At 46.3% G+C, this 14,411-nt stretch overlaps 1 protein-coding gene across 1 annotated transcript; it reads left to right on the forward strand.

Moving 5' to 3' along the window:
* Positions 1-661: 661 nt before the first annotated feature.
* LOC139011402 (disintegrin and metalloproteinase domain-containing protein 20-like) lies at positions 662-3,010 on the forward strand. The gene has a single exon (XM_070416946.1). It carries the CDS (start codon positions 662-664, stop codon positions 3,008-3,010), a length of 2,349 nt encoding a protein of 782 aa, XP_070273047.1.
* The last annotated feature ends 11,401 nt before the right edge of the window (positions 3,011-14,411 follow it).

Consider the following 14,411-nt stretch of genomic DNA (forward strand, 5'->3'; position numbering starts at 1 on the left):
AAAGAAAGTCTATATATTAATATTTATATCAAGTCAATAAGTATAAATAGGGACTCCTTCTCAAACATGATATATGTTCACCTTTCCAATAAGTCCATTTGTTTTATATATTTATTGTGAAAATTTTCACTCATGTTCATGTAGTTAAACAACAGTATCCTTAAAACCTATGTACCATTCATCTAGGTTCAAAAGGTGTCAGTCTATGACCAATCATCTTGTTTTTATACAGTCATACACTGCCTTGCAGTTCTCCTTCTTTAAATATGTATTTATTGATCTTTAGAGACAGAGGAAAAGAAAAGGAGAGAGAGACAGAAATAACAGTGGGAGAAATATTGATCAGCTACCTCATGCACACCCCTACTGAGGATTGAACCCACAACCCAGACATTGAACCAGTTGTCCTCTTGGTGTATGCGATGACACTCAACCAACTTAGCCACATGATCCAGGTTACCTTACAATTTCTTAAGGGCAAATGCATGCAGTATTCTGAGTCATGACTTTAGCCCAACACTAATCCATACTAACTCTTATGTTTCTCTTCCTCCTCCACATTGGCCTTCCCATAACCGCCAACACTGTCTCTACTCTGTATTTTCTCTTCCAGTGTGCTACTCTGAGGGTATGAGCCTGCCAGAGAACAGATTCAGAGTCAATGCTGAATACCCAGCTCAGAGAGAACAGTGATGCTTCCTGCCCATCTATTTTGCTCTCACCAATGGCTGTGTATGGTGGCTCCATAATGGCTGTGAGTGAGGCCCTGGTGTGTGTGAGGAACACTCTCCTGCCACTCTGGCTGGGGGTGATTCTGTTCCCATATGGATGGTTCCAGGCTGTGCACTCCCAACACCGTGGTGCCCCAGAAGTGGTGATTCCCTTGAAGGTAACAGGCACTGGCATTGGCATGAAGATTGGAGACTGGCTCTCTTACAGAATGCATTTTGGGGGCCAGAGACACATTGTCCACATGAAGGTCAACAGGAATTTTCTATCCAGACACTTCCGAGTGGTTACCTACTCGGACCAGGGCGCTCTTCTTGAGGAACGGCCTTTCATTCAGAATGACTGCTACTATCATGGTTATGTGGAGGGGGACCCCGAATCTGTGGTTGCCCTCAGTACCTGTTTGGGAGGTTTACAGGGAATATTACAGACAAATGACATTGTTTATGAAATAGAGCCCAAGAGACTTTCTACCACATTTGAACATCTCTTATATAGGATAAAGAGTGAAGAGATACAATTGCCACCCATGAAATGTGGATTAACAGATGAAGAAATAGCAAGACAACTGAACTTTCCGGAGAGTGCTAATTTCACTTTGATGCAGAGTGGGTATGAAGGCTGGTGGACTCACAGGCGGCTTCTTGAACTGGCAGTGGTGGTGGACCACAATCGCTATCTTCATCACCAAAGTAACACCACAGCTGTGCAGTATGAAGTATTACTTGTAGTCAATGGAGTAGCTAAGTTTTTTAGTTCACTGGATGTTGATGTGGTTGTAATGGGAATTGAGATCTGGACTGAAAAAAACCCAGTCCCAATAGATACCATAGAGGGTCTCCTGGATGAATTTTGCAAATGGAAGAAAACTAGCTTGAATAACCTCATACCTAATGATGTTGCACATCTTTTTGTAAAGCATAGCTATGGTACTACTGCTGGCTTAGCCTACATCAAAACCATATGTAAAAGTTATGCTAGTTGTGGAGTTGATAGTTTCATGAATGATAACGTGTATGATTTTGCATACATTGTGTCACATGAGATTGGTCATAATTTGGGTATGGATCATGATGGACCAACTTGTACATGTGGACATAAAACCTGCATAATGTGTGAAGGTAATGAAAGTGCAACTAGATTCAGCAACTGCAGCTATGCTGACTTCATGAACATGATGGGCACCATATCAAGGAAAAATTGTTTATACATTTCATCAAATACAGGGAACATCTTCACACTTGCACGGTGTGGGAACAGTGTGATTGAAGAGGGAGAAGAGTGTGACTGTGGCGCTTTACATTTGTGTATGAAAGATCCGTGCTGTGAATCCAACTGCACTCTCAGCGCTGGGGCTGCTTGTGCTTCTGGGCTTTGTTGCAAAGACTGCCAGATCCTGCCCACAGGCGAAGTTTGTAGACAAGAGGAAAATGACTGTGATCTCCCAGAGTGGTGCAATGGGACATCCTACCATTGTCCAGAGGATGTGTACTTGCAGAATGGGATGCCATGCAAGGGCGGTGGCTACTGCTATGAAAAGAGATGCAATAACCGTGAAGTGCAGTGTAGGAACATTTTTGGCAAAGAGGCCAAGAGTGCCAATCAGAGTTGCTACACAGAAATTAACACTCAAGGTGACCGTTTTGGGAACTGTGGTTTCAAGCACTCTAGATATGTAAAATGTGACATCTCAGATACCTTGTGCGGGAGGATTCAGTGTGACAATGTGACAGAACTTCCCCTTCTGAGAAATCATTCTACTGTGCATTGGACTCAGTTCAATGGCGCCACCTGTTGGGGTACCGATTACCACTTCGGGTTGACAGAACCTGACATTGGTGATGTGAAAGATGGGACAGAGTGTGGGGCAGAGCATGTCTGCATCACAAGGAAGTGTGTCCATAGGTCACTTCTGGTAAATTATTGCTCACCTGAGATGTGCAATCTGAAAGGAGTCTGCAACAACAGGCAGCACTGCCATTGCAATTATGAGTGGGATCCTCCCAATTGCATAAAAGAAGGCAGTGGAGGTAGTACAGATAGTGGGCCACCCCCTCGGAAAAAAATTAGGAAAAAAACCCAATACCTGCAACTACTTTGGTTGCTTCCTTTTATCCTTTTATTATGCTTGTTAGTTTTGTGTTTTCTGACACGAAGAAGAAAAGATAAGAGTGAAGAGCAGAGTGTGTCACTTTCAGCTGAGAAAGAAGAACAAAATGTCAAGACTTTACCTAGGGAAAATGAGCAAGACGTTGCAATTCCATCTAAGGAAGAACAATGAAATGTTCTACTGCATTTTAGAAAGAAAGGCAACAATTTACAATTTCAAAAAAGTAACCAAATCATATAGAAATGTTACAGAATGTGCCACAGGCCATTGACCTAATCGCTGCAAATTTTTATTATTTCAGATCATGAAACACTGGCCATTAAACAATTATTAGAGTATCCTAATTCCTAGAATATTGCTATTTTACCTTATTTTAAATAGTGTTAGTGTTCAATTGTTCGTGAAACTAGAATCTTTGTGTTTCCTGAGCAAACGTACAGCCAGTGGATAATGTGTATTTGTGTGTTTTTAATTGTGTCTCAATCCTTACCTTCCTTGCCACTCGTACTCTTTGTCACACAGAAAATGCAAACATACAAATTAAATGTCTTCCTTGCCAGTCCTCTCATGGTTAGTTTCGGCAATAGTTGGCAACTGGAGGGAGCCTGGAAACCTGGGAAAATGTTTGATAACTACTCATGCTAGTCTTGCCTCATTAGTTGCTCTAACCTTTACAAGGATAGTAACTTTCACTCTGCACATTATTACTACATACAATACAGGAGTGGACAAAAGTAGGATTACAGTTTTCAGTCCGCAAAAGTTTATTTATTATCATTTATTAATTACTGGAGACCTAGTGCATGAATTTGTGCACTGGTAGGGACAGGCTGGCCATCATGGCCAATCAGGGCCATCTTGCCCAGTCCCTATGGGGGCGATCAGGGCAGCTGGTGGGGTGGGGGGGGGGGGGGGCGGGGGGGGCGGAGGCGGCGGGAAAGACTGGAGGAGTTTGGTGGCTGGTGGAGGTGAAGGGGAAGATTGGGGCCAGTGGCTAGGAGCAAGGGACCAAGGGAGATTGGCCTGCCGGCCCTGATTGGGGCCATCAGGGCCACCTAGTGGGAGGGACCATGGGAGTTTGGCTGTGGGAGCATGCTGACCACACTGCTCCCCTGCCAGCCTAATTGCCCCAAACTGCCCTCCCCTGCTGGCCTGATCACCCCTAAGTCTTTTATTAGTATAGACTAGAGGCCCGGTGCACAAAAATTTGTGCACTCGGGGGTGGGGTCCCCCAGCCCGGCCTGTGCCCTCTCCCAGTCTGGGACCCCTCGGGAGATAATGACCTGCTGGCTTAGGCCTGCTCCCTGGTGGCAGAGGGCAGGCCCAATCCCTGGATGCAGCCCCTGGTCGGGCTCAGAGCAAGGCCGATTGGGGAGTTGGGGCGCCGCCCCCTGATACGCACAGAGCAGGGCCCATCAGGGGGGTTGGGGCTCCATACCCTGTCATACACAGGACAGGGCCCAACAGGGGGTTGAGGAGCTCCCCCCTCTCACTCACAGAGTACGGCCAATAGGGGAGTTGGGGCACCGCCACCTGTCACACACAGAGCAGGGCGGATCAGAAGGTTGGGGCGCTGCCCCCTGTCATGCACAGAGCAGGGCCCATCAGGGGGGTTGGGGCTCCGTACCCTATCACCCACAGAGCAGGGCCCATCAGGGGGTTGGGGAGCTCCCCCCTGTCACACACAGAGCAGGGACCATCAGGGGGTTGAGGAGCTCCCCTCTGTCACTCACAGAGTAGGGCCGATAGGGGAGTTGGGGCACTGCCCCCTGTCACACACAGAGCAGAGCGGATCAGGGGGTTGGGACACTGCCCTCTATCACCCACAGAGCAGGGCCGATCAGGGGGTTGGGGCGCAGCCACTGTCACACTCAGGGCAGGGCCGATGGGGAGGTTATGGTTCTACCCTGTCACACACAGAGCAAGGCCCATGGGGCCGGGGGGGGGGGGGGGCGGGATTTGGGGCGCCACACCCTGTCACACACGGAGCAGGGCCCGTGGGGGGGGTGGGAGTTGGGGCACTGCACCCTGTCACACACAGAGCAGGGCCGATCAGGGGGTTGGGGTGCAGCCACTGTCACACTCAGGGCAGGGCCAATGGGGAGGTTATGGCTCTACCCTGTCACACACAGAGCAGGGCCCGTGGGGCGGGGGGGGTGGGGGGAGTTGGGGTGCCGCACCCTGTCACACACAGAGCAGGGCCTGTGGTGGGGGGGGGGCGGTTGGGGCGCCACACCCTGTCACACACACAGCAGGGCCGATCAGGGGGTTTGGGCGCTGCCCCCTGTCACGCTGATCCGGTGCCAGGAGGCCTCTCGGCTCCGCTGATCCCGGTGCTGGGAGGCATATTACCCTTTTACTATATAGGATAGAGGCCTGGAGGCCGGCTGGTTTGCCCTGAAGGGTGTCCTGGATCACGGTGGGGGTCCCCACTGGGGTGCCTGGCCAGCCTGGATGAGGGGATGATGGCTGTTTGCAGCTGGTCACACACCCTTCAGGGTGGGGGTCCCCACTGGGGTGCCTGGCCAGTCTGGGTGAGGGGCTGAGGGCTTCTTTCAGGCTGGCAGTTGTTGATTGAAGCTCCCAACCGCTCCTTTTTAAAATTTTATTCTGGGCCAGCTTTAGCTCTGGCTCTAGCTCTGAGAGCAGGTATCTGGTTTGTTTTGGTTCTATAATTGAAACAATGTATAACTTCAGCTCTGAGATCCTGGCCTATATTTGTTAGAATGTTTCAAACTGCCAGCTCAGAGGCCGGCAAGTGAGGCGGGGAACGTTGGAGTCTGCAGTCACTGGAGGAAGCAAGCCTCATGTTCGCTTCCAGCTGCCTGGCTGCCGGCCGCCATCTTGGCTGACAGTTAATTTGCATAAGGATATGCTGATTAGCCAATGGGAAGGGTAGCGGTCGTACGCCAATTACCATGTTTCTCTTTTATTAGTGTAGATTAGAGGCCCATTGTAGGAAGATTCCTGCAAGAATAGGGCTTCCTAGGGCCTATTCCTGCAAGAATAGGGCTCCTGAGACCAGAGTGAAGCAGAGAAGGGAGCGAAGCCTACCTCGCTCCCTCCCTTCGCCACTTTGCCCTCAGCTCCCTCCCTTCTCCTCAGCCTCTGCTCCCTCCTGTGTCCACTGCCTCGCTCCCTCCCTTCTCCACCACTTCGCTCCCTCCCATGTCCTCTGTTTCATCTCCCTCCCATGTCCGCTGACTCAGCTCCCCTCCTGTCTCTGCTACCTCCAGTCCATTACCTTCTCTGCCACTTGGTTCCCTTCTGCAGTGCTTGGCTTCCTTCTACAGTCTTCAGTCTTCACTGGGCACCTGTGTATGCAAATTAACCGCCATCTTTGTTGGTTTAATTTGCATACTCTTCTGATTGGCTGGTGGGAGTAGCAAAGGTGTTGTCGATCAGCATCTTCATCTTTTATTAGTATAGATATGACCCTTCACAGAAAATTTCAATAATCCAGCTTTACAATAAGGGCTTGATGATTGAATCATTGGGGCCAGACACCAAGATTTCCTTTCTTTGAGTAGCACAGGGAATAATTATCTTGTCTTTAAGTTGCCCTGAACATCAAATGAGATAATGACTTAGAAAAGTATAAAAGCACCATATAAAGACAATTGTCTTTTTCATGTACTGAAAAGACAATAAAGTGGTAAAATGAAAAACACTATTTTTATTCTCCCCCTTCCTTCCTTTACAACCTTTATTTAAACTTTGAGATTTATAAAGATTTTACTCCTATTTTCATTTCTTTACATTCACTATTATTTGTATTAGTTTCAGGTTTTATATTAGTTACAGAATAGTGGTTAGACAATCACATACTTTACAAAGTGTTCCCCAATATTTCCAGTACCCACCTGGCATCATACCGTCACTACAACACTATTGACTATTGACTATATTCCCTATTTAAGTGACAATAGGTTTACAGGTTCCTTCCAATCTTTCTTTTCTGTTGCTCCTCCTTCCTTTTCTTTCTCACTTCTTCCCTCATTTTCTTTATATAGTATCTCCATTGGCCCTCCAAGCTCAGCGAAGGCACAGGGACACGCTTAATCCATTTTACAGACCAGAAAACTGAGGCCAATTCCAGTTGGCTGCGGAATTGGACTCAGTGCGCAGGGAGCCCTCACAGCTGTGCTCTCCGCCCTTCCTAAGGGGCAGCCACGGTGCAAACAGAATAAACCTCCCATCAGGCCCCTGAGCCTCTTTCTCAAGCGCCTCTTCATCGCCCCCCTCCACATTGTTTCTTCTCCCCCACCCCTGTCCCCATTCTTTACTGCCCGCCCCCCCCTTCTCCAGAGCAAGCGGTAGGAGTTGCCACCTCTGAAGTGCAAAGGCGGCCCGGGCCAGTGTGGTTAGCTCCAGGAGCTTCTCTAAATCATATCAGTCAGTTGGGCACCCAGCAGTGCAGCACCTCTCCACTGAGGTGGCATCGCCTCTCAACCCCCGCCTCAGGGCTGCCATCTGCGCCCCTCCACCTTGGCATCCTGCCGTGCCCCTTGTTCCCCGCCAGGATGACCTGCATCCTGGGACCACTGCAGAACCTCACTCTCTGCTCTCCACAGGAGATGCAGATCCCTGCCAGCCCATGGGCCGGAGCCCCATCCGGTACATCTGCCTCTCCAGGTTTCTGCCTTTGATCGCTGGCATTGGTGACAGCACACTCCTAGCAAGCCTGGTACCCAGAGGGGCACTGGGGCAGTTCTTTGCCCAGAACGTTAGACATTGCAGTCGCATTTGCAGATGGTGCCCAGAACCTGCTGGGGAAGGCAGTGCCTCTGTGGGGTGTCCTCACAGAGGGAAGGTGCAGCACCGCTGTGCACCTCTTGGGCCACCAGCCTCCTGCCTGGCCGCTTCCCCAAAGCTGGGGCGCTCACCCGGGAGCCGCCCCTAAGGCAGCCCAGCAGTCCGGCCTCGAGCCTCTGCTAGGTCTCCACCCTAAGCTGGGTCACCTCCTTTCCTCCACATACAGCCTTCAATCATCCTTCTCTCCTGCAGTGCTTGCGCTCCAGGCCCCAAAGAAAAGGACCAAGGCCAAGAAGGACAAAGCCCAAAGGAAGTGAGTCTTGAACCCCCACATCCCATTCTCTGGATTTCCTCCCGCACCTCCTCTGTGTCACATCTTGAACGGGCACCCTACGGCCCAGCCACATGGCCTCCAGGCGCCAGGTAGAGTCAGTCTCCGTGAAGCTATGGATCTGTGGCCAGAGGCCTGGCCTGGCCTCAGCAACCCCATGCCTGCCCCAGAGTCCTGTTGGAGGAGGACCGGAGCCCGTCAGTCATTAGCTCCCCAACTCCAGAGGAGGCACCACAGGCTCATGTCCCAGCCCCAGTCCCAGCTCTCCCCACCAACCCCCCCTCCAGAGGTGGTGACCTTACAGACTGCTGACCTAATTTGCATATCCCTCTCTTGTTATATAGGATTGATATTCAGAGTGGCTTTCCATACAGCTAGTATTTTGTCAGAAGATGTGCTTAATCCCCTTGAGTCAGTGAGACTTCAGTCTTTTGTTGATAAGTAATGATTATGGCTTGGGAATATTTTAAGTCAGCCAAATAAGACACTTTCATTGTTATTGAGTGGGTATACCCTAGCACATGTGAATAGACTTCTAACACACAATGATGATTAAGACCCAGGAGGAATTTTTTGGTTCTTTCTTTCCCTGGTCTCTTGTTAAATTTCTAGTGGTCTTCCATTCACCTTGTTGCTATTAAGTTCAGGAGTTGACAGCCAACTCTTAAATGTTGAAAACTCTCCACTATTTTCAACATACCTTGTTTGACTTCTCCATTCTGTGTACCAGTATAGTCAGTCTGCTCAGACAGAGCTCTTTCTATGATGGGAATCTCTCCAAAAGGAATATCTGTACCACTGCATAAGAGCTGTAGGGGTAGACAGTATATCTTTTTATCACAGCAGCATGCCCAATCTACAGTTTGATGTAAGAGAAAGTTGATAGATCATGGTTCTCTTAGCTTGCCCTTCCTGGCACAGAAAAATTGCTCAACAAGCAAGGTGGATTAAGCAAAACTGGGGACTCAATATTCTAGACCCATTGTACCTGAGGCATAACTCTCACCTTTTGAGTGACAGCTGCTCCTATGTAATGTACAATTCCCAAAACAGGATATAGGGAAGCAATACATAAGTTTGAGGTTGCACACTTGTTGGATGAACCAGGGTGCTAGGCTGGAAACTTAAATGAACCCCCTTTTCTTGAACATATCCATCCAGAACACAGAAAGCAACACTGACCTAGGAAATGAGATTAAGTCATAAATCGAGTGCTACGCTTTCTACTTTTATCAATTTTAGAAGATATAATTGGACAACTGTTTCTCTTATATAGCCTTAGATCAATTTCCAAAGATATTAATTTTTAAATTTTTTACCAATTAATTGGTTGTTTCTAAGGAGGGAGTCTGCTAGCTCCATACACAATCAATCTAGAACTCACCTGACAGTTTGAAGAAGAAAAAAATACTATCAATCCAGTCATATTATAAAGTTATCGCTATTAAGATAGTAGAGAATGACCAGTGACATAGAATAGAGAGGTCAAATGGACTTTCAGTAGCTTTTGTTGGTCAACTAATATCCACATGAAAATGATGTATCTTTAACTCTACCTCACACTATACATGAAGACCAATTCCAGATTGATTTTAGTTTTCAGTGTCACAGGTATGTCAAAACACTATCAAATGAAAACATAAAAAAGTTAATTAATGACCATGGAGTAGGCAAGTTTACTTGACTGAAAACAAAATCTGAACGCGAAAACATTATTTGATAAATAGAACTTTAAAAATAAGGGTGTCTACTCCTCAAAAACATCATTAAAAAGTAAAAGTCTTTTGAATATTTGGAGACTATATTTGCAAAATTCATATATACAAAAAAATTGTATACAGAATATATGTAATACTCCCTCAACACCGTGTTGTTAGAGAAAGGCAGTGTTCATTAAATTAGTAAATTGGCCAAAGAATTCAGTCCCTTCTCAAAAGAGGACAGCCAGTAAACATATGAAAGGGTGACCACATTTTTAGTCTTCAAAAAACACATATTAAAACTGTGATTTCGTAAAACCAGAATGACTAAATTAAAAGATGTGACTGAACATATCTATATGTAAGCAAGATTATGGACAGTTAAAACTCTAATACAATACATTGGTGTTGGGTGTGTAAACTGGTCGAAACACTTTGGAAAACTGCTTGTACTGTTTCCTATGTCTGAGCATATCATATACTCTGAGCAATTGCAATCTGAATTATAAACTAGATAGAAATGTTACCAAATTTTCATTGAATGACAAATACTAAAGTGTGTATATTAATACTAATCATAATGCCCCCAAACTGAATATCAATAATTGTTCATCATCAGTGGTCTGGTGAAATAACTTGTGGTAAATTGACATGCTGGAATGAGATGGAATGCTCTAAAAATACATGTCACAACATGTTTGAGTTTACACACAAAATATTGAGTGAAATAAATGAGCTGCAGCATAGTACATATAGGATAATCCCATTTACAAGAAGCACAGGACAGGTGAAACTAATCCAGGCTGTTAAAACTCAAGATAAGACTTATTCTTAGAGGGCACACAAAGTATGCATGTATTATTTAAGCACAAATTTTTTAAATAAGTAACATAAAATACAGAAATCTTGTTTAGTGTAAACATGTAAGTTTTGAAAATAAAACCTTCTGAAATCATTTCCTGGGTGCTGTCTGGCTTTGCATAACTGCTTAACCCTTTTCCTTATTTTGGTTTAGAAAGAAATAATACAGTCTGACTTCTCAAATATATGGTTCAAGCCCAAATACATTGTTAATTACAGTAGGTGGAGCTTTTGTATGTTTTTCTCAGAGTATTTTTATTTTTTCAAGAGTTTAAAGAATATATTTGAACCACATAAACAAACCAAAAGGTATTTAGAAGAAAAAGTAATGTAACAATTTATGTAAGTACCTAACATATGATAAGCATGCTCTTACATCTAAAACAAAAAAAGGTAACATTGGTACTATAAATATATTTGACAAGTGTGCATTAAAGAATTCTCTAATATAAAAAATTTAAAATGTGGATGATACTTTTTCAAGATAAAGAAACAATTGTTAAGATAGACACACTCACAATTTTTATAAAAACATGCTGACGGAAGGTAAAATTCACCTGAGCAGTCACTTCTCAGATGTGCAAAAGCTTTGAAGTTGTTAATCACTGGATATTGGCTCCCAATTTACACGGTTTAAGTTTCAACACTGATTGGCATGAATTATGAATTACACAATTACTGCTATTTTCAGTGTTTTAGCCAAGGTTCCATACAGAATGCATCTATTAATATGAATACTTAAAACAGCAACATTATCTATAATAATAAAGATGTAATATGATAATTAGACCAGATGTCTTTCCTAATGTCCTTCCAGATGACCTTCCAGATGAAGCCCCGGGGGCCCAGGCAGAGGTTGACTGTTGAAGTGGGTGAGGCCGAGGCCAAGACAGAGCTGGCCACTGCCGCAAAAGCGAGGATCAAGGCAGGCACCGCAGCAGTGTGGGCCAAGCCCCTTGCATAAATTGTATGCATCGGGCCTCTAGTCCTATCATCATCCTATATAATAAAAGAGTAATATGCAAATTGACCCCAAGAGCAGAATGACTGGGAATGACTGGTCACTATGACACACACTGACCACCAGGGGGCAGACACTCAATGCATGAGCTGCCCCCTGGTGGTCAGTGCACTCCCACAGGGGGAGCTCTGCTCAGCCACAAGCCAGACTGACAGATGCCAGCACAGCAGTGGTGGCAGGAGCCTCTCCTGCCTCCTCAGCAGCGCTATGGATATCTGACTGCAGCTTAGGTCTGCTCCCCGCTTCCAGTTAGACTCCCCTGAGGGCTCCCGGGCTGCCAGCTTAGGCCCGATCCCCTGGGAGCAGGCCTAAGCCAGCAAGTGGACATCCCCTGAGGAGTCCCAGACTACAAGAGGCACAGGCCAGGCTGAAGGACCCCCCCAAGTGCACAAATTTTTGTGCACCACGCCACTAGTATATGATAAAAGGGTAATATGCAAATTACCCTAACAGCAGAACAACCAGAACAAGCACTTCAGCCATCACTATGAATTGCACTGAACACCTCTTGGTCCCTTCCCCAGCCAGCAGGCTCCCATCCCCCAATGGAGAATGGGAAACAAGAGGTGGGTGGCAGGAAACGAAGCCCCTGCCCCCCCCCTCCCCCCGCTGGCCAGTTGCCCCACACACTCAGGGCAATCAGAGGCAAGGGCAGGGCTGGCAAGCAGGCAGTAGGGCCACCTCTTGGTCCCCCCAATCACCCAATGGTAAATGGGGGAACAGGGGTGGGTGGTGGGGATGTGGCAGTGACAGGCCAAGGCCCCCGCACGCTGTCACTCCACACACTGAGGTCAACCAACGGCAGAAGCAGGGCTGGCAAGTGGGTGGGAATGGCTGACCTCTCAGTCCCTCCCCCAAACCCGCAGGCTCTGATCACCCATGGCATACCAGTTTCCATTAGTGGAAAGACGCCAACAATAGAACAGCCTGGAAACAGCAAGTCTTTTTGCTTATTGATTCTTTATTGCTGAACTCTAGAGAAATAATGGCCAGGTTCCCTGTTGTGTTCCTCAGAGCCCCATCTCTCCTCCTCAGCTCAGCACTGCTGATCATTGGGTGTCCCGGAGCAAGAGGGAGAGAAAAGCCGGACTTAACAACACCACCCACCCGAGGGTTGGGGGTAGCAGAGGGACGTGGTGATGGTATACAGACTTTGGAGTCACACAGACTCTGCCAGTTAGACCTGTGTAACCTCTCTCAGCCTCAGTTTCTTCATCTATAGAATGGGTATGATAATAGTACCAGCCTCAATGGAATGTTACAGGGTGTGCATAAGATTATGCACGTAAGGCTCTCAGCTCGGTGCTTGACAGGTACTAAGCACTCACTGTTGTCACTGTGATTATCTGACCCCTGCCCTCACTGGGCTTATGAACCCCATAACTGGCAATGTAGGCATGTGTGGAAATTGCCTGTTTGGTGTCCTGGGGTCCCTGGGAGAACTCAGATTCTAGATTCCGGGTTCCCAGGCAAGATGGCTCTGCAATATGAAACCCCTGAGGGCCAGAAGCCCAGCCGGGTCCCAGCATATGCCCCTTGGGTCTCTGGGGCAATACCCACTGCCTTCGCTCTCTTCCCAGCACTGTCCTGTCCTGCCTCAGTTGTCACTCACGCCAGGAATCCCTGTGTCATCTGTGTGCACATCTGTTCCCCAGCAGCCCCCACTCCGGGTGCCTCCCACCTCTGCCCTGGACTTGGGCAAATCGCTTAACCACTCTGTGCCTTTGTTTTCTCATCTGAAAGCTGGAAATAATAGTGTTGGTCTCCTGGGGCTGTTGATCAAACCAGGTGAAGCACTTCAAAGAGTGCTGAGGCCTGTGTTAAGTGGCCATTCAGTGGCAGCTGTTCTGTTATTACTGATGAAAGGGGAATCTCCTATGAGTAGGGGTTCCACTAGGTGCCACTGTCCTGTGAAAACCCTGAAAGAATCTTCAGCTCTTTCAGAAACTATGAGCTCATTAGCAAAAGAAACCACCTGTGAAGGCCCTTTTGACTCCTATAAGCATTAACAACAAAGAGCAAAAAGCCTGAGGCCCTGGCCTGAAAGTCTGTCCTGTAAAGCAATAGGTTGCTGGTTAGGTTCCCTGTCAGGACACATGCCCCAATTGTGGGCTCAATGTTTCTTTCTCTCTTTCTTCCTCCCTCTCTCTAAAATAAATGAAAACAGATTTTAAAAAATAAAGTTATAAGTGAAGCCATTTTAGTCCCATGGCTGCAAACTCTAGAAGAAAATATAACTCAACAAGAATAAGAGATTTTTAAAAAAAGAAAAGAAATTATAGCAATAAAAATAACAGAATTCCAATGAGGAAGAAAACGGGAAAATAAAGGAATCCGTGTGACTATAGGAGAAATTGCTTATGAACCTACATTTTAAAAGTCAAACTGGGAAAAATGTATTTACAGAAAATATTTGATAAATACTTAGTATCTTTAACATATAAGAGCTCACACAAATCCTATATAATAAAAGCCTAATAAGCAAATCAACCGAACAGCAGAACAACCAGAGGAACAACTGGTCTGTATGATGCACACTGACCACCAAGGGGCAGACGCTCAACACAGGAACTTTTACAGTTTGAGTATGCAAAACAGGGTTTAATTTTTTATTTATAAATATTGTATTATTTTCCATACAAATACCTGTAAACCTACTTTAGCCTCCCTTTGATAAGAACTTACAACTTATTCTGACTGCCTTATTTCACTTAGCATAATACTCTCTAGGTCCCTCCAGGCTGTCTCAAAGAGTAAGAGATCATTCTTTCCTAAACCGCATAGTATTCCATTGTGTAAATGTACCACAGCTTTTTTATCCACTCATCTACTGATAGGCACTTGGGCTGTTTCCAGATCTCAGGGGTTCTAAATCTTTCTGATTGATAATTCAGGATCCTTAGA

The sequence above is a fragment of the Myotis yumanensis genome, unplaced genomic scaffold, assembly GCF_028538775.1.
Source record: "Myotis yumanensis isolate MYYU_CA2020_CCGP unplaced genomic scaffold, mMyoYum1.0.hap1 SCAF_5, whole genome shotgun sequence".
Classification (NCBI taxonomy): Eukaryota; Metazoa; Chordata; class Mammalia; order Chiroptera; family Vespertilionidae; genus Myotis; species Myotis yumanensis.

What these genes read in the sequence shown, in the direction of transcription:
- LOC139011402 (XM_070416946.1), top strand. Translation starts at nt 662, where the DNA reads ATGCTGAATACCCAGCTCAGAGAGAACAGTGATGCTTCCTGCCCATCT.